This window comes from Pogona vitticeps, chromosome 9 (genome assembly GCF_051106095.1).
Source record: "Pogona vitticeps strain Pit_001003342236 chromosome 9, PviZW2.1, whole genome shotgun sequence".
Lineage (NCBI taxonomy): Eukaryota > Metazoa > Chordata > Lepidosauria > Squamata > Agamidae > Pogona > Pogona vitticeps.
The window spans coordinates 15,339,043-15,357,918 of record NC_135791.1 but is presented as its reverse complement, the minus strand read 5'-3'; the positions used below and the strand labels follow the sequence as shown (position 1 = coordinate 15,357,918).

General features: G+C 38.9%; 1 protein-coding gene across 3 annotated transcripts in view; it reads left to right on the top strand.

Moving 5' to 3' along the window:
* CTPS1 (CTP synthase 1) overlaps positions 1-18,876 on the top strand; it is a 53,600-nt gene that overhangs the window by 4,904 nt on the left and 29,820 nt on the right. For all 3 annotated transcript variants that reach the window (XR_012081100.2, XM_020810543.3, XM_020810545.3), the window contains 11 exons: positions 1,107-1,284; positions 1,634-1,804; positions 2,844-2,944; positions 4,648-4,764; positions 5,690-5,773; positions 8,644-8,724; positions 11,217-11,368; positions 12,739-12,871; positions 15,198-15,286; positions 16,457-16,551; positions 17,233-17,295. Coding sequence is in view for 2 of the 3 variants with exons in the window: in XM_020810543.3 (XP_020666202.1) it covers positions 1,119-1,284; positions 1,634-1,804; positions 2,844-2,944; positions 4,648-4,764; positions 5,690-5,773; positions 8,644-8,724; positions 11,217-11,368; positions 12,739-12,871; positions 15,198-15,286; positions 16,457-16,551; positions 17,233-17,295 (1,252 nt within the window). In the remaining variant the exon portion in view is untranslated. The remainder of the gene's footprint in view (positions 1-1,106; positions 1,285-1,633; positions 1,805-2,843; positions 2,945-4,647; positions 4,765-5,689; positions 5,774-8,643; positions 8,725-11,216; positions 11,369-12,738; positions 12,872-15,197; positions 15,287-16,456; positions 16,552-17,232; positions 17,296-18,876) is intronic.

Genomic DNA, 18,876 nt, shown 5'->3' with positions numbered 1-18,876 from the left:
TAAGTGATTAGATGGTGTGTTTGGATATTTATCATTGTGGTGGGCATCCGAATGTCCCAATTATTCTTTCATGATTATATTTCTCAGTTTCATGTTTATTTTTAAAATAATCTGTTTAATATAGTTTTAAAGCATTTTAAATTCATTTTATTAGTTCTTAAAATTACTAATTTATGAAATCTGATTTATTTAGGTATTTATCATTCTATGGAGCACATATATGGTTCATTTTGCCACATATATCCTCTCAACAGCTCTTAAATATAGTTCAGGCTGAGAGATAGTGACTGATCTAAGATTGTTTACTAGGAATTTGAAGATGCATTTATCTCCAATTTTAGTTCAACACACCAACTGCTATGCTATGTTTGCAGTATTGCTCCTACTGTCTTTACATTGTTTTTATATATTCATTTATCCCTGCTCCCAACAAACACCACTATAGATGGTCACCTATGGCTATATCTCTATGCCTGAGGAGCCACTGGTCTGGCCGCATGGGGGTTGCACAACTCTTTCAAATTCTATGAGCATAAACATTTAAAATGTTCCCATGTTTTTGAGTGTTTCTAAAACATTTTTGTTTTATCTTGCTGCTTATCTGTTGTTTTCATTGTAACTTGTGTCTTCACATTACATTTAAGATTTTTCTGCAACCTGCTTCCAAGATACACTTTTATATTGAACAGTGGAACCAAAATTAATGAAATGATCAAATTCTTACTTAATCTCATTGTTTTTCTGCTTGTTCTTGACTTCTCAACCTTACATGGAATGTATCAGTAGAACATACTTAGTAGGACTTAATTGAAGATGGTTTTGTGTAGGCTAGAGACATAGCATGTTTGGCCCTCCAGACATAGTTTGACTTTAATACCCATTATCACCTACTAGTGTCTGTGCTGGTTAGGGATGATGGGAATTGCAGTACAGCTGGTGGACCACACATTCACCACTGCCAGTCTAGAAGGAGTTTATATATCTCTTCTTTAAATATTTTACATATTTTTCTTCTTGTTCTACCACTGTTGCTGTGTATATATTAAAAAGAGGATCTGGTTGCCTTAGTACCAAAACAAATGTTTGACAGTGTTTTCCTTTTTTAGATATTGAAGGAAATGAAGTACATTCTAGTAACAGGTGGTGTTATCTCTGGGATTGGGAAAGGAATAATTGCCAGCAGCGTTGGAACAATTCTCAAGTCATGTGGATTGCATGTTACCTCAATTAAGATTGACCCATATATTAATATTGACGCAGGCACTTTCTCTCCTTATGAGCATGGTAAGATGGGATAAAAAGTCCTTTTTGTATGACACATGGCCAAATTACGCATGGTTTTATTATGTAGCCTTGTTCTACATAAGTAGAGTTAAACCAATGTCTGTATTTAATCTGTGGGTTAACAGTTAAAATGAAAATATATTGGGAGAATATGGTCTCTGGATTGGATCCATTTGGGGAGGTTAGGGTTACTTTCAGCTTTTTATCCCCGTTTAGTTATTTGTGCCTATGGACTGCATGAACAAGAAAAGGTTTGTTCCTTTTAGGGCCCGTTTTGACAATGTAGGCTTAGAAAAGAAGATAGCTATTGTTTCAAGCCAAGCCTAACCTGTGAATGTCACTATTTTAGGCGAAGTGTTTGTGTTGGATGATGGAGGGGAAGTGGATTTGGACCTGGGCAACTACGAACGCTTTCTTGATATCCGACTAACAAAAGATAATAACCTGACCACAGGGAAGATCTATCAGTATGTTATCAACAAAGAAAGGAAAGGGGACTATCTGGGCAAAACTGTTCAAGGTAAAATGATGGAGATAGATTCATCCTGTTTTAATACCTAGAAAGATTCAGTATATTCTCTCAATATTTTTCCTTAGGTTTTTTGGTGATGTTATTTGAACTGAAAGGTAATTTTAATTTATTGTGAGCTAATGATACTGACTGAATGCTGTTTTTGTACTGTTAATGACAGTGATGAACAGTTCATGTTAATTCTGTTTTTCTCTATAGTTTGTAACTTGCAAAGTGATGTACACAGTTGAAAAAAGTAAGAGTGATGGCTGGAGTCGAATTGGTATTTGTAATCACATAACATGCCATGGCTCATTGGGGAGGTGCTGGACTCCTGCTGGTTATTTGCCAGATCACACACATGGCATGTGCCTTTGGCAACTCATCAATAAGCCAAAGTTAGTTGCAGCCGCCTAGAGTGGTCTATTGACTAGATAGGCGGGATATAAATAAAATAAATAAATAAATAAATAAATTACACAATCCTCCACAAAAACTAACTGGACTTCTGCTGATATATTTTTAAAATAGCTGTTAAAACTGTTTACTATACCATTGTCATTATTGTACCATTCACGCATAATGATACCAGAATTGATTTGTTGTTAAGAAGTGTCATGTTAGTATACAATGCCCAAGGGTTCTTAGTTGGTTTCTGCTATTTGCAAAAGTGGCTAAATTTGCCAAAAACTCACCTACAAGAAGATTGTATTATGATTATTGATTTGGTCTGTCATTGCATTAGCAAGCCTGAGTATGAAACTAAGGGAATTACAAGTACAATTACAAGTATAATAATTTATTCTATACTAAATTTTAAATTAAAGACAAGCCTCTGCTGATACGGTTTGAAACTTAAGTCTTCAAAGTTTGTTAATTGGAAATTTAGGGAAATTGTTGTTGATCATTAAAAATGCATTGAAATAAACAAAATTCTCTGCTGGAATGTGGAGCAAATGAAATGCAGTAAATGGATTGAACGATACAGCTTTAGCCATGAATTATAGTTTCAGAAATAGACAAATGTGTTATTCTCTTTGTTTCGTAGTTGTCCCCCACATTACAGATGCTATTCAGGAGTGGGTAATGAGACAGGCACAAATCCCTGTAGATGAAGATGGCATAGAACCTCAAGTCTGTGTAATTGAGGTTGGTACATGTTTTCTCCTGTGTCTGTTGTGAGGCTATAGACTAAATATTATGTTAGAAAATACACATCAGTCAGTTGAATACTGAGGACCTGTATTCAGGGTTCTATTAAGGATGCTTGTGACTGTGATCAACAGATTTTTTGATCTAATATTTACCTAGTGCTTATTATCTGCTAATTAAAGCAGAAATGTCAGCTCTTTAAAAAGTGAATTTAGGCTTAATTTCAAACTAATATTTTGAGAAGGTAGGTAGGCAAGCCATGTGTATGATCCAAGAGAGCACAGAAGAAATTGATTGGGTAGAATTGGAAGTGTGAAAATGTCAGGAACCAAATTTCTCCAGTTAGCCTTATTTGACTACTTGAAAAGAACAGAAAATACTATGACTTGTGCCATAGCATTTATATCATACATTAAGAGGTCACTTTTGATATGTAAGTACAACTAAGGTAGTCTAAGGATGATGAATGTTTTTAGCTGAATCTGTTGATAGTTCTGAACAATGACGTTAATACAGTGGTGCCTTGATCTACGACCTTAATCGGTATTGGAATGGTGGCCGCAAGTCAAAACGTTCGTAGGTCAAAGCACCATTTCCCATAGGAATGCATTGAAAACGATTAATATGCCCCCCCCAAAAAAAAACTGAAAATAAACAGAGCAAGTCCCATGCTGGGACTGCAAAAAAACAACAAAAACCACAAATCCAAAAACAAAACAACACAGCACAGAGACATAACCCCCCCGTCTAAACCCACCCTCCAAAACCCACCCAGAACAGTTTTTTAAAAAAGGAAAAAGCACCTTGCCAGTCCAAAGCCTCCCAGGCTTCCACCGCCGCTGCCGGGAGGCCTCTGGAACTGGCGGGGGTGGAGAAAGGCTGGGTAGGGTCTGGGAGGGCACGGGGTGGCAGTTTTGGGCCCGGTGGGCCCGCATGGGGGCAGAGAAAGGCCGGGTAGGGTCCCAGAGGGATACTGCAGGTGGTGGTTTGGGCCTTCCTCCACCCCCACATGGGTCTACCGGTGCCAGCAATAGCATTCTGGGACCCTACCCAGCCTTCCTCCACCCCCACGCAGGCCCACCGTCACCCAAACCGCCACCTGCAATTGCCCTCAGGTACCCTACCTGGCCTTCCGGCGCCCTCATGCAGGCCCACAAGGGCCAAAAACGCCACACCCCTGTAACCTTCCGGGAGCCTACCTGGCCTTCCTCCACTGCCGCGCGGGGTCACTGCCCCCAAAGTCACTATCAGCGGGAGGCATCTCAGGCTTCTACCGCTGTCCAGCCGGGATGGATCCTCGCCTCCTGGCTGGGATCTGGCTCCCGGGAAGCGAGCAGTGTGGATGAACCCAGCGCTGGGAGCCAGAGCCCAGCTGGGATGGGTCCTTGCCTCCCAGCCAGACCCTCACTGCCGCCACCGCAGCCTCATCCCTTTTCCTAACTGTTGGGGGCAAAAGAGCTCAAAGGAGCAGCCTTTTTCACCACCTACAGTTTGAAATTTGAATTGCCTGCCTTTTTCCCCAGCCTTTTTCCATACATAGGTCAAAGCTCCAGCCTCAAGTCAAAGCAAAATTTTGCGGCCAGAACTGTCTGTAAGTCACATTGTTCATAGGCCAGGCGTTCGTAGGTCAAGGCACCACTGTATAGGCTGTGTCATCTAAAACCAGTACCATGGTTAATGCTGTTATGTCTCTCTTTCAGCTTGGAGGAACAGTGGGAGATATTGAAAGCATGCCCTTTATTGAGGCATTCCGCCAATTCCAATTCAAAGTGAAGCGAGAAAACTTTTGTAATATTCATGTCAGTCTTGTACCACAGGTAAGTGGGCTCTAAAAAGTATTTTAAAAATGATCATTTTTTTCCTGTTTATTACAGTATCATTGTTTATTTGGTATAGCTATGCCAACTGGATTTCTACCTATATCTTGTAGGTTTTGTTTATCTTTACTCAGAGTTGTGATCCTAAAAGTGGCATGTGAGCTTCTTGGAGCTTCCTGCTTAAAACTCTGTGTGTACTAATGCCTTACCACAACATTCTGATGGTTATATAATAATTAGTCCACTTCTTCACTTGTTTGCTGTTTCTCCCTTAAGGGAGCATCTGTTAAAGCAGTGGTTCTTAACCTGGGCGATAATGCCCCCCAGGGGGTGATTTCATTTTTCAGGGGGGCGGTAGAACGAAAAGGGGCGGTGTGGGGGCGCTGGAGCAAGCCAAACCTGTGAAGATGGCTGCAGCCTTTTTACAATGTGCATGAATATATATTTTCCTCCTATCTTAATTTAGTTTCAAAGTTTTTGTCTTGAAATTTTTAGTTCCTGCATTTTATGCCCTTTTTAAATTTCTTTTTGAGTCTTAAAAATTCGCTTGCAACTAAATCATTAAATGTTACTTTTTGGGGGCATTTCATTTTCTTGGAATTGAATTTTGTTTTCAGGGGTCATTGGATTTAAGTGTCGTAAATAAACAAACAAAACAAACAAATAAACAAATAAATAAATAAATAAATAAATAAATAAATAAATAAATAAATAAATAAATAAGATATAGTAAGAAATAAGAGGGGGGCGATGATAACTTCCTCAATAGCTCAAGGGGGCGTTTCTTTCAAAAAGGTTAAGAACCACTGTGTTAAAGCAATTGTTCATGTATGACTAAATGGCCATAGTTACTCACTGTGATACATGATACTTTGGTTTGATGTAATTGTCTTTTCATATATGTTTCTTTCCGCACACCTTATAGCCAAGTTCCACGGGAGAACAAAAGACAAAACCCACACAGAATAGTGTCCGTGAACTCCGAGGTCTTGGTCTTTCACCAGATCTAGTAAGTTTTGCTGTGATATAAAGAAAACACACGCTCTGGATTTTAGAAAAATCTTTGGACATTCTGTGCTTGGCATGGAAAGATCTGTGAATATTCATAGTTATCATAAAAGAAATAATCGTGAAAAATGCAGGCAATCTGTTTGCAGAAACTGAAGAGTATCAAGTGATTCACATGTAATGTGGCTTATTAGCAAAGTCATAAAATCAAAAAATAATGGAGTCAGGTCCAACCGTCAGCTCAATGCAGGAATCCATATCAAAGTGTATCTGACAGATTTTCTCTTGAATACCTCCAACGTTGGAGCACTCACTATCTCCCAAGGTAACTGGTTCAATTGTTCTGTTGCTCTAACAGTTTGAAGATTTGTTGAGATATTCAGCCTTAATCTCATTTCTGGTAACTTGAAGAACTGCTGAATAGTTCAGTGGTATGGTTGTGGAGCCAGAGGTTGGGAATTCGATTCCCCACTATCCTTAACAGGTGCTGGACTTGATGATCCATAGGGGCCCTTACAGCTCTGCAGTTCTAAGGTGATGAGTATGAGCCTGCTATTGTGTATTCTGCATTCTGGGAAGATCAAGAATTGATCCTTTCCTTCTTCAGTATGACAAGTTTCAAGTATTTGAAAAGTGCTATCATATTTCCCCTTAGTCTTCTTTTCTCAAGGCTAAAACATGCCTGGTTCTTTCCTCATAGGGTTTGGTATTCATCCCCCTGATCATCCTTGTTGCACTCCTCTAAACTTGTTCCAGTTTGTCTTCATCCTTCTTAAAGAATTGAACACAGTTCTCAAGATGAGGCCCAAATAGAGCAAGACTTGTACTTAACAAGATTTTGAGATTATATTTCTGTTAATGCAGCCTAAAATAGCACTTGCCTTTTTTGCAGCCACATTGCACTGTTGGCTCATATTCAGATTTTGATCTATAGAAATTCTAAGACCCTACTCACTCATAGTATTACAAAGTCAAGAATTCCCCATCTTGTAACAGTGCATTTGGGTTTTTTCCCTCTAGGTGTAGAATTTAGCATTTATTCCTGTACAATTTCATTTTGTTGTTTTCAGCCCAGTGCTTAAGTCTATTAAGACATTTTAAATTTTGTTTCTGTCTTCCAGGGTATTATTCCACCCAATTTTGTGTCATCTGCAAATTTGATAAGCATTTCCTGCACCTTCTCCTCTAAGTCATTAATAAAAATGTTGAAGAGCACTGGGCCCAGGACTGAGTCTTGTGGCAACTCAGCTGATAAGCACTCTCTAAGTATCCTATAACCAACTGTGTATCCACCTGACAGTTTATACGTCCCACATCTACTAAGTTTGCTGATCAGAATATAATGGGGCACTTTGTCAGAGGCTTTGCAAAAATCAAGATATATTGTGTCTTCAGCATTCCCACTGCCTACCAGGGAGATTGGCTGATTAGAAAATTGATATTTTACATTTGACTGATTGGAAAACAACACCTAAGTATTTAAATTGGTGGATCTGATCAATTCTATGCTGATTTATCATCCATGTTCGTATTACTGGCCTTTTGGCAAAAGACATGATTTTTGTTTTTTGAAAATTAATTATCAGGTCTTCCTGCTCACAATATATAGATAACCTTCGCAAAGCTCTTCTAAGCCCAATTGGGGTCCTACAGATGATAGCTGCATCATCGGCATACAGTAATGTTGTTATATGCCTCCCTGCGATTTTAGGGGGATGAAAGTCAATACAGTGGTGCCTCGCATAGCGAGGTTAATCCGTTCCGGATTAACCTTCGCTATGCTGAAGCATCGTTGAACGGGACAGAAAAGCCCATTGGAACTCATTAAACATGGTTTAATGCGTTCCAAATGGGCCAAATACTCACCATTCAACGAAGCTTCGTAATGGCCGGCAGCCATTTTCGCGCCCTCGCCTCGCTTAACAAGGGCGCGAAAACGCTGCGCGTGGCCATTTTGGGCCATTTCCGGGCTTCCGGCGGCCATTTTGGCCGCCGAACAGCTGATCGGCAGGCTTCGGTTTGCGAAGATCGGTAAGCGAAACGCTTACCGGTCTTCGCAAAGCGAATTGTGCCCTATAGGAAAAACGTTAAGCGATCGCATTAGCGACCTGAAAAAACGGATCGCTATGCGATTTCGTCGTTATGCGGTGCGCTCGTTAAGCGAGGCACCACTGTACATTCTATCATTTTTGAGATTGTATCCCAGTACAGCTTTTCCCACTCTTTTGTTGACTATGAGGGCTACTCCATTTCTTCTACGGGATTATTGCCCACAATAGTAGATATGATAATCGTCTGAATTGAATTCGCCCATTCCCATCCATTTTAGTTCCCTGACTCCCAGGATGTCAATGTTTGTTCTTCCCATCTCCTGTTTGACTACATCCAGCTTCCCAAGGTTCATAGATCTTACATTCCAGGTTTCTATGCAGTATTTTTCTTTGTAGCATTGGACTATCCTTTCACTTCACTTCCAGGCTTTGGCCCAGCCACTTCATTGGCTCTGAAGCTACTTGTACTTGTTCTCTGCTGTTCCTCAGTAGCATGTTGGACGCCTTCCGACCTCAGGGGCTCATCTTCCAGCGTCATCTTGTAGCCTTTTGTTTCTGTCCATGGAACTTTCTTGGCATATATACTGGAGTGGCTTGCCAGTTCCTGCTCCAGTTCCCTCCATAATCCCTGTTAACCTCTTACTTCTGTTTTTCTATGAGTGCCATTTTCTTTGTCTTGTCTGCCTTTAAGGATTCTAGGAAAGTCCATAAGTACATACAGAAACCAAACATTTTTAAGGTGCATATGAAAGGTTGCATTAAATGTTGGTTCAGTGTTGTTTGACAGCACCACTCTTTGGGGTTATTTTTTTCCCTTTAGATTGTATGCCGATGTTCCACTCCTCTAGATACCTCAGTGAAAGAGAAGATTTCCATGTTTTGCCATGTAGAACCAGAACAGGTAATCCTTCTTGATACTTTATTTAGCTATCACTTTACCTTCCTTTGTTTCCTGCAGAGTTTTCTTTTAAGTAATTGATCTCATATATGCATGTAAAATCTATGAATTACATATAGGATACATATCCAGTATATCTCTTTGGCAAGACTAAAAAAAATATTGAGGTTTCAAGAATATAAAGAATAAAATTTTAAAGAATATTAAAGAATATAGTTTCAAAAAAATAAAACCCACTCAAGAATTATGATGGGATTATCCACTGCTTTTTAAGCAGTTCATAATTAAATATAATGCAAACTGTTGAATAGTTTTCTTCAGGATATTAATCCCTTGAATCCCTGAGGACAAAGAAGCATTTGAGAAGTTGATTAAAATACTGACTTGTCTTCTACCCTCTTTGTCTTTTCATGCACTGTCTTTTCCTTTGTTTTGATTTATAGAAGTGTTAGTATACTGTTAAAACAAAAAAAGTAAGCTAAACTTGGAATCTGTGTAGTATTTTTTGTTTCCAGGTGTTGTATCTTATCTCTTTCAGACTGTTAGAATAAATATTGTAAGTGGAAAATGAGAGTCAATTGTAGTTTTATTGACTTCAGTTAACGAGAGATGTGCAAAAAAAAAAAAAAAGCAAAGCAAAGTGTGCTGCTTATATACCCCCCCATAGTGCTTCAAGCACTCTCTGGGTGGTTTACAAATTAATTATGCAGGCTACACATTCCCCCCCCCCCCGCAAGCTGGGTACTCATTTTACTGACCTCGGAAGGATAGAAGGCTGAGTCAACCTTGAGCCGGCTACCTGGGATTGAACCCCAGGTCATGAGCACAACTGATATAATTACTGTAAATGGGTTGTAGCTTCAGAAAAGCATCTACAGTGGGGTCTCGACTTACGAACGGCTCGACATACGAACGTTTCGACTTACGAACCGCGCTCATAGGAATATATGGACTCGACTTACGAACTTAGATTCAAGTTACGAACTCTTCCCCCCCCTTTTTTTAAAGCTAAGTCATCTTAGGTCAAAAGGAGAAAAGAAAAAAATTATCCCCCTCTAGTGGCAGAAGGCGGAATAGCAGCTTCCCATTACAGTAGTTTCTATGGACGAAAAGAGCAGATACGGATTAAATGGTTTTCAATGCATTCCTATGGGAAATGCAGATTCGACTTCAGAACTTTTCGACCTGAGAACTGCCTTCCAATATGGATTAAGTTCGTAAGTCGAGACCCCACTGTAATGAGTCAGGATGTGCAAAATACCTTTAATGGAGGATGCTTTTTGCATCTCTTTCTTCAGCCGTTTATGGACTTCATATTTGGGTCTTTGCATTTCTGTCTAAACATCTTTGATCCATGCATGTTGCTAGTAGTCTGTTATTCTCTTTTCCTTATATCCTGCTAACATGTTTCTCCTCTGGAACATTACCCATTCATAATATGTAAACAGTACTTTCGTAATATGGCCTCATTAGGGCCATCACTTATGGCCATAGGTGGTTACTTGCCAGTGATGATTATCTTCTGCAGCAATGAGCATAGTTCCGGGGTACACTTTACCTGTTGGTTTAACTGTTTAAGTATTTTGAATTAGAACTTTAAGGTGGAAGTAGCTAAAGTGACTTTATGGAAGATGGAAATATATGGAATACTTTTTAACCTGAAGGCACAGCTGAGGGTGCTAGTCATAAACCATTGTTATCAGATCAGAGCATTACATGATGGTTGTGTGATTTTCTATAATTAAAGACTCCTTCCTGTTCTGGAGACCCCAATGGCTTCTCTTTGACAAGAGAGAGGAATCAGAAATGTTTTGTTTCAAAAACAAAACAAAACAAAAAAAAACACCCACTACAGCTGATGACATCATCATCCTTACACAGTGTACCTATGCAAACAGGCTTTCAGCCAGTGCATTACATGACTATACAGCAAAACCTGGCATTTGCAAATTGCAGTATCTTGATCTTGTGATTTATTTATTTATTTATTTATATATTTATTTAATTTATACCCCACCTATCTGGTCGGTGAGGACCACTCTAGGCGGCTAACAACAATAAAATACAGTAACAATATAAATAAGCAATTCTAATCAATAAAAACACTGCAATACATTACATAGAGTGCAAAACAGAAATAGTAAAGAGGGAAGAAGGAGGTCAAGAGGAATATGATGGAAAGGCCTGCCCAAACATCCATGTCTTCAATTGTTTCTTAAAGATACCCAGCGAGGGAGACCCGCGAATCTCAGGAGGGAGATTGTTCCAGAGGCGAGGAGCCACCGCCGAGAAGGCCCGATTTCTTGTCTTCTCCTTCCGGGCCTCCCTCGGCGTTAGGCTCCTCAACCTCACCTCCTGGCTCGCACGAGTGACACAGGTAGAACTTGGTGGGAATAGGCGTTCCGCCAGATGCCATTTGCTTATAATTACACCCATCATAAAAATGGAAGGAAGGTCATACTATTCTTGCTTTCTCTGCTTTTATTATTAAACAGGTAATCTGTGTTCATGATGTCTCTTCCATCTACCGGGTACCTTTACTGTTGGAGGAACAAGGGGTAGTTGATTACTTTCGTCACAGGCTCGACCTTCCCATTGAAAAACAGCCTAGAAGAATGCTTATGAAGTGGAAGGAAATGGCAGACAGGTGGGCTTCTTACCATGCTAATCTGACTGGCTGTGTTAGTCAAGGGGATATAAGAAAGGCTTTTTTCTTTAGCCCTCCTCAGATTTGTCATGTTTGAAAAAGAATACATTTTGTTTCTAGCTGTTCATCTACTAGGGAAGTTGGTAAATTTTGCTGGTAAGTTAGGACTTGGCAGGTTTTTGTATAGCCTGGTTCCAGTGTTCACCTGCACAGGCTCTTACAGTTGTTAACATGGAGCAAGCGTAAAATGGCTTTCTAATACATAGGAACATGTTAGACTGTGTGTCCACATGTAAAGTCATTTGTAAAGTTATTTGTAATCTGTAAAATTAAGAATAAGTGTGTGAGCGGAATTTGTTACAACTTTTAAAAAGGCATAGAAGATAGTAACTTATTTACATAACACAATGTTACAACAATACCTGGTGTTTATGTGCTACTTTCCTCACACCCACTTATGCCAGATTGAAACAATTAATGATAGTCTTGGGCTTCCTAGAAATAGAAAATTAAATAAGGGGAGAACTTTGGTTTACTGAATTTGAACATAACAGACAACAGATGTTGTATTTGAATCCAGGAAAGAGTATATATGGCTGTAGCAAACAAAATATATGGTTGCAACAGGCAAGGCACTCACTGGGTCTTATTTTTTAGTACACCTGTAAAAGATTGTGTTTTAATCACTTTCTACAGTATATAAAAGTTAGTATATTTTCTAGGCGCATGGAAGTCTAGTTTGCATGTTCAGTGAAATTAAATAATTTGGTTTTGAGCTGGCATAGTGTGTTGCATTGGAGGAGTATTAATTTCGTTTTATTTCATTTCTAGAGATGAACACAAACCACTAGTTTATTTAGTAGCCAAACAGTTGTTTGGGCAGCACACAGACAGGGCAAGATAGGGAGGCCACACCACTGCCTCCGAGTGGGTGCCCACCAGAGGAGGTGGGGCTTTGACCTGTCGAACACCTGTTTCGCTGTTAAATGAACCACTGAACCGGTGGTTTGTGCCCATCTCTATTTCTATGCCACTTTTCTCCTATGAAGAGCTCCCTCATGTAAAACAAGAGAGAATTGCAGAAAATGGCAAAAGTTTGAGTCCAGCCTGTTTCCAGCTTTGATATATTTTTCTTCAGTGAGCTCTTTTAATATGCGAGGCATTTCGTAATCCCTTGTTTCTTCCACTCCTGTACTCAAAAATATTGCTACTGTACAAAAATATTACTAATTTTCTGTTTCATTCTCTGAATATGTAGAGCAGGCCATAGAACGTTCATGTAGAATTACACAATTCATCTGATAGGTGTTTTCCTATGCCTGAGTTCTAAGAGTGCATCCAATAATTACATTTCTTATGTGTTTACACAGATATGATCGTTTGTTGGAGACTTGCTCTATTGCTCTTGTTGGAAAATATACAAAATTTTCTGATTCCTATGCCTCTGTCATCAAAGCTTTGGAACATTCTGCCCTGGCTATCAATCACAAACTTGAGATAAAAGTATGTATTTCTACTGGCTTCAATGGAATTTGCTAGGATGTCCTTCACTGCAAAAATACAAGCAACTTAGCTTTATATTCAAACTTCTTTGGAAACAATTTTAGGACAGAATAAAGGTTTTTTATTATTTTATTTAAAATATTTTTACCCCAACTTTTTCCAAGCACCCAAGAGGCTTACTTCTGTGCATGGTGCTAACTGTGTGGTCATTGAATATAATTTGTAGTATATAGCACTTGGGATGTTGACACTGAAATTTCAGCTGATTTCTTTACCTTTTTGAGGGGCAAGCTTTAATTTGGCAATTAAAGATTTAGTAATAAAAATAAAGATGCCCATGCCTATAAATAGATTTTGGGTTAGCCAGACAGTTCCAAAAGTGTATTTATAATGTTGCACCCATTTTCTTTTTTATACTTCCTGGCTATATTAAGACCCTGACTGACTGACTGTAATTATGTGTTGGCTAGGTGCCAACTCCAAACAGATGTGGCATTTGCCTCTCCAGAAGCTTGTTGTCAGTGTTTGTATATTGAAACTCCAAGAGCACTCTGTTAGAGAAAACAAACCTTGGAACCCAAGATAACAAGTTAGACAGAGTCTCTTTATCAGGCAGCTTCAAATCCTCCCTTTTAATAAGCAGAATAAAGATGCTAAGGTTTAGGAAAAACACCGAGAGAGTTTGATAAGAAACTTGATATATTCAGAGTTTATATATCAGCATAGATCATACATATATATATATATATATATATATATATATATGGCCTTATATACATAGCTTGTGCATAAATCTCCTAGAACAACACAGACATTCAAAGAAGTAAAGACCACCAGAGTCACTACTGAGTGGCAAAGTGCTGTTTCTGCTCTTCTGCTTAAACAGTAAGAGCAGCCTATCACTACAGACCATGCAGCTGAACGTGGTTAACAAGCACTACCTAAGCTTGTTCCAACTACATGTCATCAGTCAATCATTTCACATTGACTTTTACAGGCATAACTTTGCATTTGTCATCCATCTTACATTCCTTCTACAATACTGTATGGAATTTAACCCTTTGTTCATAAGTTAGGAACAAATCCTGACATGTATTTAAAGGCTGAGCAAACAATCCAATATTAATGTGTATACTTTGTCATGTGACAATATAATGGGAGCTAGTTTTATTAGAAACAAATTCCATCTCGTTTAGAATCGTAAATCAGATTCCATGATTCTTTATGTCGTACACATTTTTCTTGAAAAGAACACAGTAATTAGAATGTGTGCATGATTACAGAATTAACAGTTGCCAATTTATTTATTTATTTATTTATTTATTTATTTATTTATTTATTTACTTATTTAATTTATATGCCGCCCACACTACCCAAAGGTCTCTGGGCGGCTTACAGCATTTAAAATACAATACCTTGTGTAGTTGATGGAACTTTGCCAGTTGACTCCGAACAGAAAGCAAAACAATAACTTAATTGTTATAATTACATTTGTTTTACAGTCAACAGGAGATGTCACTTGTGTAGCTTAGGAAATACAATTGAAAATCATTTGGCATTGGGCTGGTTTACACATGATCATAAGTCTCAGCTTTTTGGGGACACACACACACACAGGTTTAACCTGTGAACTAACCCTGAGGTTAGTCACTAGTAGGAGTGGCTAACTTCATTGTATGGTTTGTTTATTGCAACGTGCAAACCTGTCAGAAGCCAGCTGTCTGACTGGTTTCCCTCCCAACAAATCAGAGTGCTGACTCTAAAACACTGTATTATTTTTCTATCTGGTTGGGGAAACGACAGCCAAAGAACCAGTTCCTGGTGGCTTCACATGTCACAGTACATAAAACATGGGTCGAACGTCTGTAGTTTGTTAGCTGTTCTCACTTAACAGGAGTGATTAGGCAGCCTGCACAAGCCTCATCCTTGACAAGCTGGGATTCATAGAATCATAGAATAATTGAGTTGGAAGGACCCTATAGAGCCATTGAGTCCAATCCCCTGCTCAGTACAGGATCTGTAGCAAAGCAGATCTGACAGATGGTTGCCCAGTTTTCTCTTGAATGTCTCCAGTATTGGACTGCTCACCACTTCTGCTCATCACCTAATTGGTTCTATTGTTGTACTGCTGTGAGAGTTAAGACGTTTTCACTGAATATGTGGCACTTGAGTACAATAATATGCTTAGTTTGATGTTTAGATTACCGTGCAAATACCAAAGTCAATGCTAAATAAAATTACTGTAAAGGTTTGCATGAACTGCTGTTCCATGGTGGTACCTCTGACACGATACTGCTTATTTTTTAAAATTGCTATTTCTTTCTAGTACATTGATTCTGCTGACTTGGAACCTACTACTCTGCAAGAAGAGCCCGTTCGATACCACGAGGCCTGGCAGAAACTCTGCAGTGCTGAGTAAGACACTGATAACCTTGCTTTCTTTTGGAAAATATGCCACTATTGTAAGCTTATCTTGTTCCCTGATTTGTACAGCTTTCTAGTCAAGCCAAGTTGTTTAGATAGAGTTGAAGCAGCAGCCTTACCTTTTTATCTTATCATCCTGATAGACAAAATGCTTCATATATTTTTGCTCAATTATTAAATGTTGTGCAGAAACTGTGCTGCTATTGAATGCTATTGAATAAGGAACAGGAGAAATGAATGGCATCTGGTCTTTCTATCAATGGCTATTAGTAATGATAGTCATGAACCTCCATGTTCAAAATTACTATGTCACTAAAAGCAGTTGGTAATGACAATGTGATTCTGCCACAGAATGAATCAATGTACCTTTTTTCCCCTCCAGAAACCTCTAAGGGGAGGGAGGGGGCACTTTTTTCCTGTTCGTAACTCGAGGGAAGTTCGTATGTTGAGTATGTAATTTCCTATTGGGCGGGTTCGAAGTCGAAAAGTTCGTATGTAGAACCGTTCGTAAGTCGAGACCCCACTGTAGTCTATCTTAGTTGTAAGAACTCATACTTGTCTGGGGGATGGGAGTTCTCTTAACACGTCTGACTCCCACTATAGACTGACAGCACAGAGTTGACAAACCTGAAAAATGACTTAAGGAGGCTGGGAACATTGTAGCCTGTTTTTGAAACCTATATTGTTTTATGGTAGTTGTGTGACTTCAGATTGAGTTCCCATATACAGTACATGTTAAATGGAGAACAATGTTCAAAAACCCAAGTGTCTGCTGAATAGCAATGATATTTTACAATGAAATGATAGTAAGAATTTGTCAGGAAGAGGAATTAGCAGAAAACTCCTTCCTCTTTTCAGCTGGTGTTTCTGAAGATTGTTAGCTGCAGCTAGGGAAAAGGGAAAGCAGCAGATGGAAAGAGGGTTACATGGGTATATACATTATGGATGCCCCTCACTGCTTCTGTTCTTCAGACCATGCCTCTCCCCAGTTGCTTTGCAGCTGCTTTCATTGACTATGTGGTTGTGTTTTCTCTGATGCATATTTATAAGCAGCACTGCTTTAACTCTTAAGATCAAAAGGGATTGTGTGTTTCTAGGGAGCTAAAATATGTTATGTGAAATGTGAAGTGAACGAAGTGGATTTCCCTCTTCTTTATGTAGTGGAATCCTGGTTCCAGGTGGATTTGGTGTTCGCGGAACAGAAGGGAAGATACAAGCTATTTCTTGGGCAAGAAAACAGAAAAAACCCTTCTTAGGTAAGACAGTATATGCCAATACTGTTTTGTGTATAAAAAGTGAGAATACATACCGCCTACATAGTAGTTTACTGTCTCAGTCATAAACATACAGTATGTTACCTGAATGTCAGAAACATGAGGTGTGTGAACCTACTTGAGTGGTGGGCAATGTCCAAACATCCGAAGGCCGCACGTGAGCTGCACCCACTCCCATGACTATAACCAAACCTTTCTTTAAATTGAGGTATTCAATGTGGTGCTGCATCTCCCCCCCCCCTCCCGTGTTGCAGAATGCTTTCTATGCTCCCTGAGGAGTGCAAAGGGACTTTATTTATTTTTAAAAATGTTTTATTTTATTTTATTTTTAATGAGAGTCTCGGGGTATTGCAGAGCCTCTTACATGCTGAAGGCTGCCTGCAGGCCACATGTTGCTTACCTCTGACCTTAGTGGTGTTTATCCGATCTGTGAATTTGATGCCATTTGTTGGATGTCATATATGTATGACCTCAAACTGCAAAATGTTTGAAGTTGAACTGCAGAATGCTCCCCCCCCCCAGGGTACCACAAATAAGATCTGCCATTGTTGTAGTTTGGTACCATAGTAGACTTGAATCCAAATAATGGCTGTTACAGAAGTGCTGTTAGGGATTTGTAGATTGCTATGTGTTGTTGTGAGTTTTCCTGTTCTGTTTCTACAGGAGTCTGCTTGGGAATGCAGTTGGCAGTGGTGGAATTTGCCCGCAATATCCTTGATTGGCAAGGTAAAGGCAATAGAGAAAGGCTGTTGGGAATTGATTTAAGGATGCTGGTGGTTAGGCTTGCCATGGATTGGTGTATGAACGTTACAGTTTGAGAAATGCAAAATGATCAACCACCCATAGAAAGAGCATACATTTTTTCTTCACTTTTTCTTTGTAGTTCTTTTAGAGTACTGGATAGGTTTTCTATATAACTGCCTGTTCCCTAAGCTAATTGTGCCAGTGTTGTGTGACTGCAAGTGTCTTACACTTGGAATAAAATGCAGTGGCTAGCATTCAGTGGTGTACTTCCACTTCCTCTTGCTGCATTCTCAAGAATCCGTTACTCTTCTGCAGCCCCAGGTGCACCCTAGAAGAATCTGCACTAGACTGCCGGAAAGTTGCCATAGATAGCTGCAGCAGGAGGGGTAAGGGAGAAAAATCCTAATCCTTTTGCCAGTTGGATATCAAGCACACATGGCATTATTTTCAGTACTTTCGTTACTGACTCAAAGCAAGTTACATTGCTTTATAATAGGATTATGGTATAGCTGCAGTATAGTTACATATATTGTACATAACCCTACATTGTTGTTTTCCCACAGAAACAAATGGTGGAGACAATGCTTTAAAAAATTTTCACAAAGTTTTATTACAACCATTGTTTAATGATTCTGTAGTTTTCACTCTCTAGGCAAGTATTGGAAAGCTCAAGACCTCTCCTTTGTGTTTTACTGAATTGAACAGTGTAGAGGGGCAGTGCAGAGTGAAAATTGTTCTTCTTTATCATGGTGTCCAGGTATATACACAGATAGGTTGTGTGCCTGTGCAAACCCCACTTCAGAAAGTTCCAGAGCCTCAAAAATGAAAGTGCCTCTCTGCCTGTATGTCTTGCTCTCCTCAGTCCTTTTTTGTCTACTGCAACAGCACACAAAGGACTGCTTCGGAGCCTCTGCCTCACTTACCGTCTTTTTTTGATAAGTCTTCTGCCTTCCTTTTTTTAAAAATTTCTAAAACAAAAATACAAAATACTTGCTATGCAATCTAAACCACAGTGTACCTCATACCCACGGGACCCTTTGGAACAATACTTTTAATACAAACCTCTTTTCCAAAATTGTATTGAGTGTTGTTTAGAGGCTTTCCCCTTTCCTTTCACTAATACATATTCAACAAATCTACCCCAAATAGCATAAAATATTTGATTTATTTCCCCTCTTTTCATCTTAAATTTCAGTAGTCTATTTATTATTTAATGCAATGTCCCATACCTCATTATATCAATCTTCTAATTTAATATCATTTTTGTCTTTCTAAAACCTAGCTATTAATATTCTAGCACTTCCTTTGAGCAGTAATCAAGTTCTATCTTATCAAAAATTGACAACAAAACAATTTTAGAATTGAATTCAATATCTTTTCCGAATATATCACATCTTTCCTTAAAAATCAGTTTCCAAAATTTCTGAATCCATTTACACTCCCACCACATATGATAATACGTGCCAATTTCTTCATCACATTTCCAACAGGCCTTAGAATAGTCTGAATTTATTGTACAGTATTCAATTTCACTGGAGTCATATACTACCTTAAACTAATTTT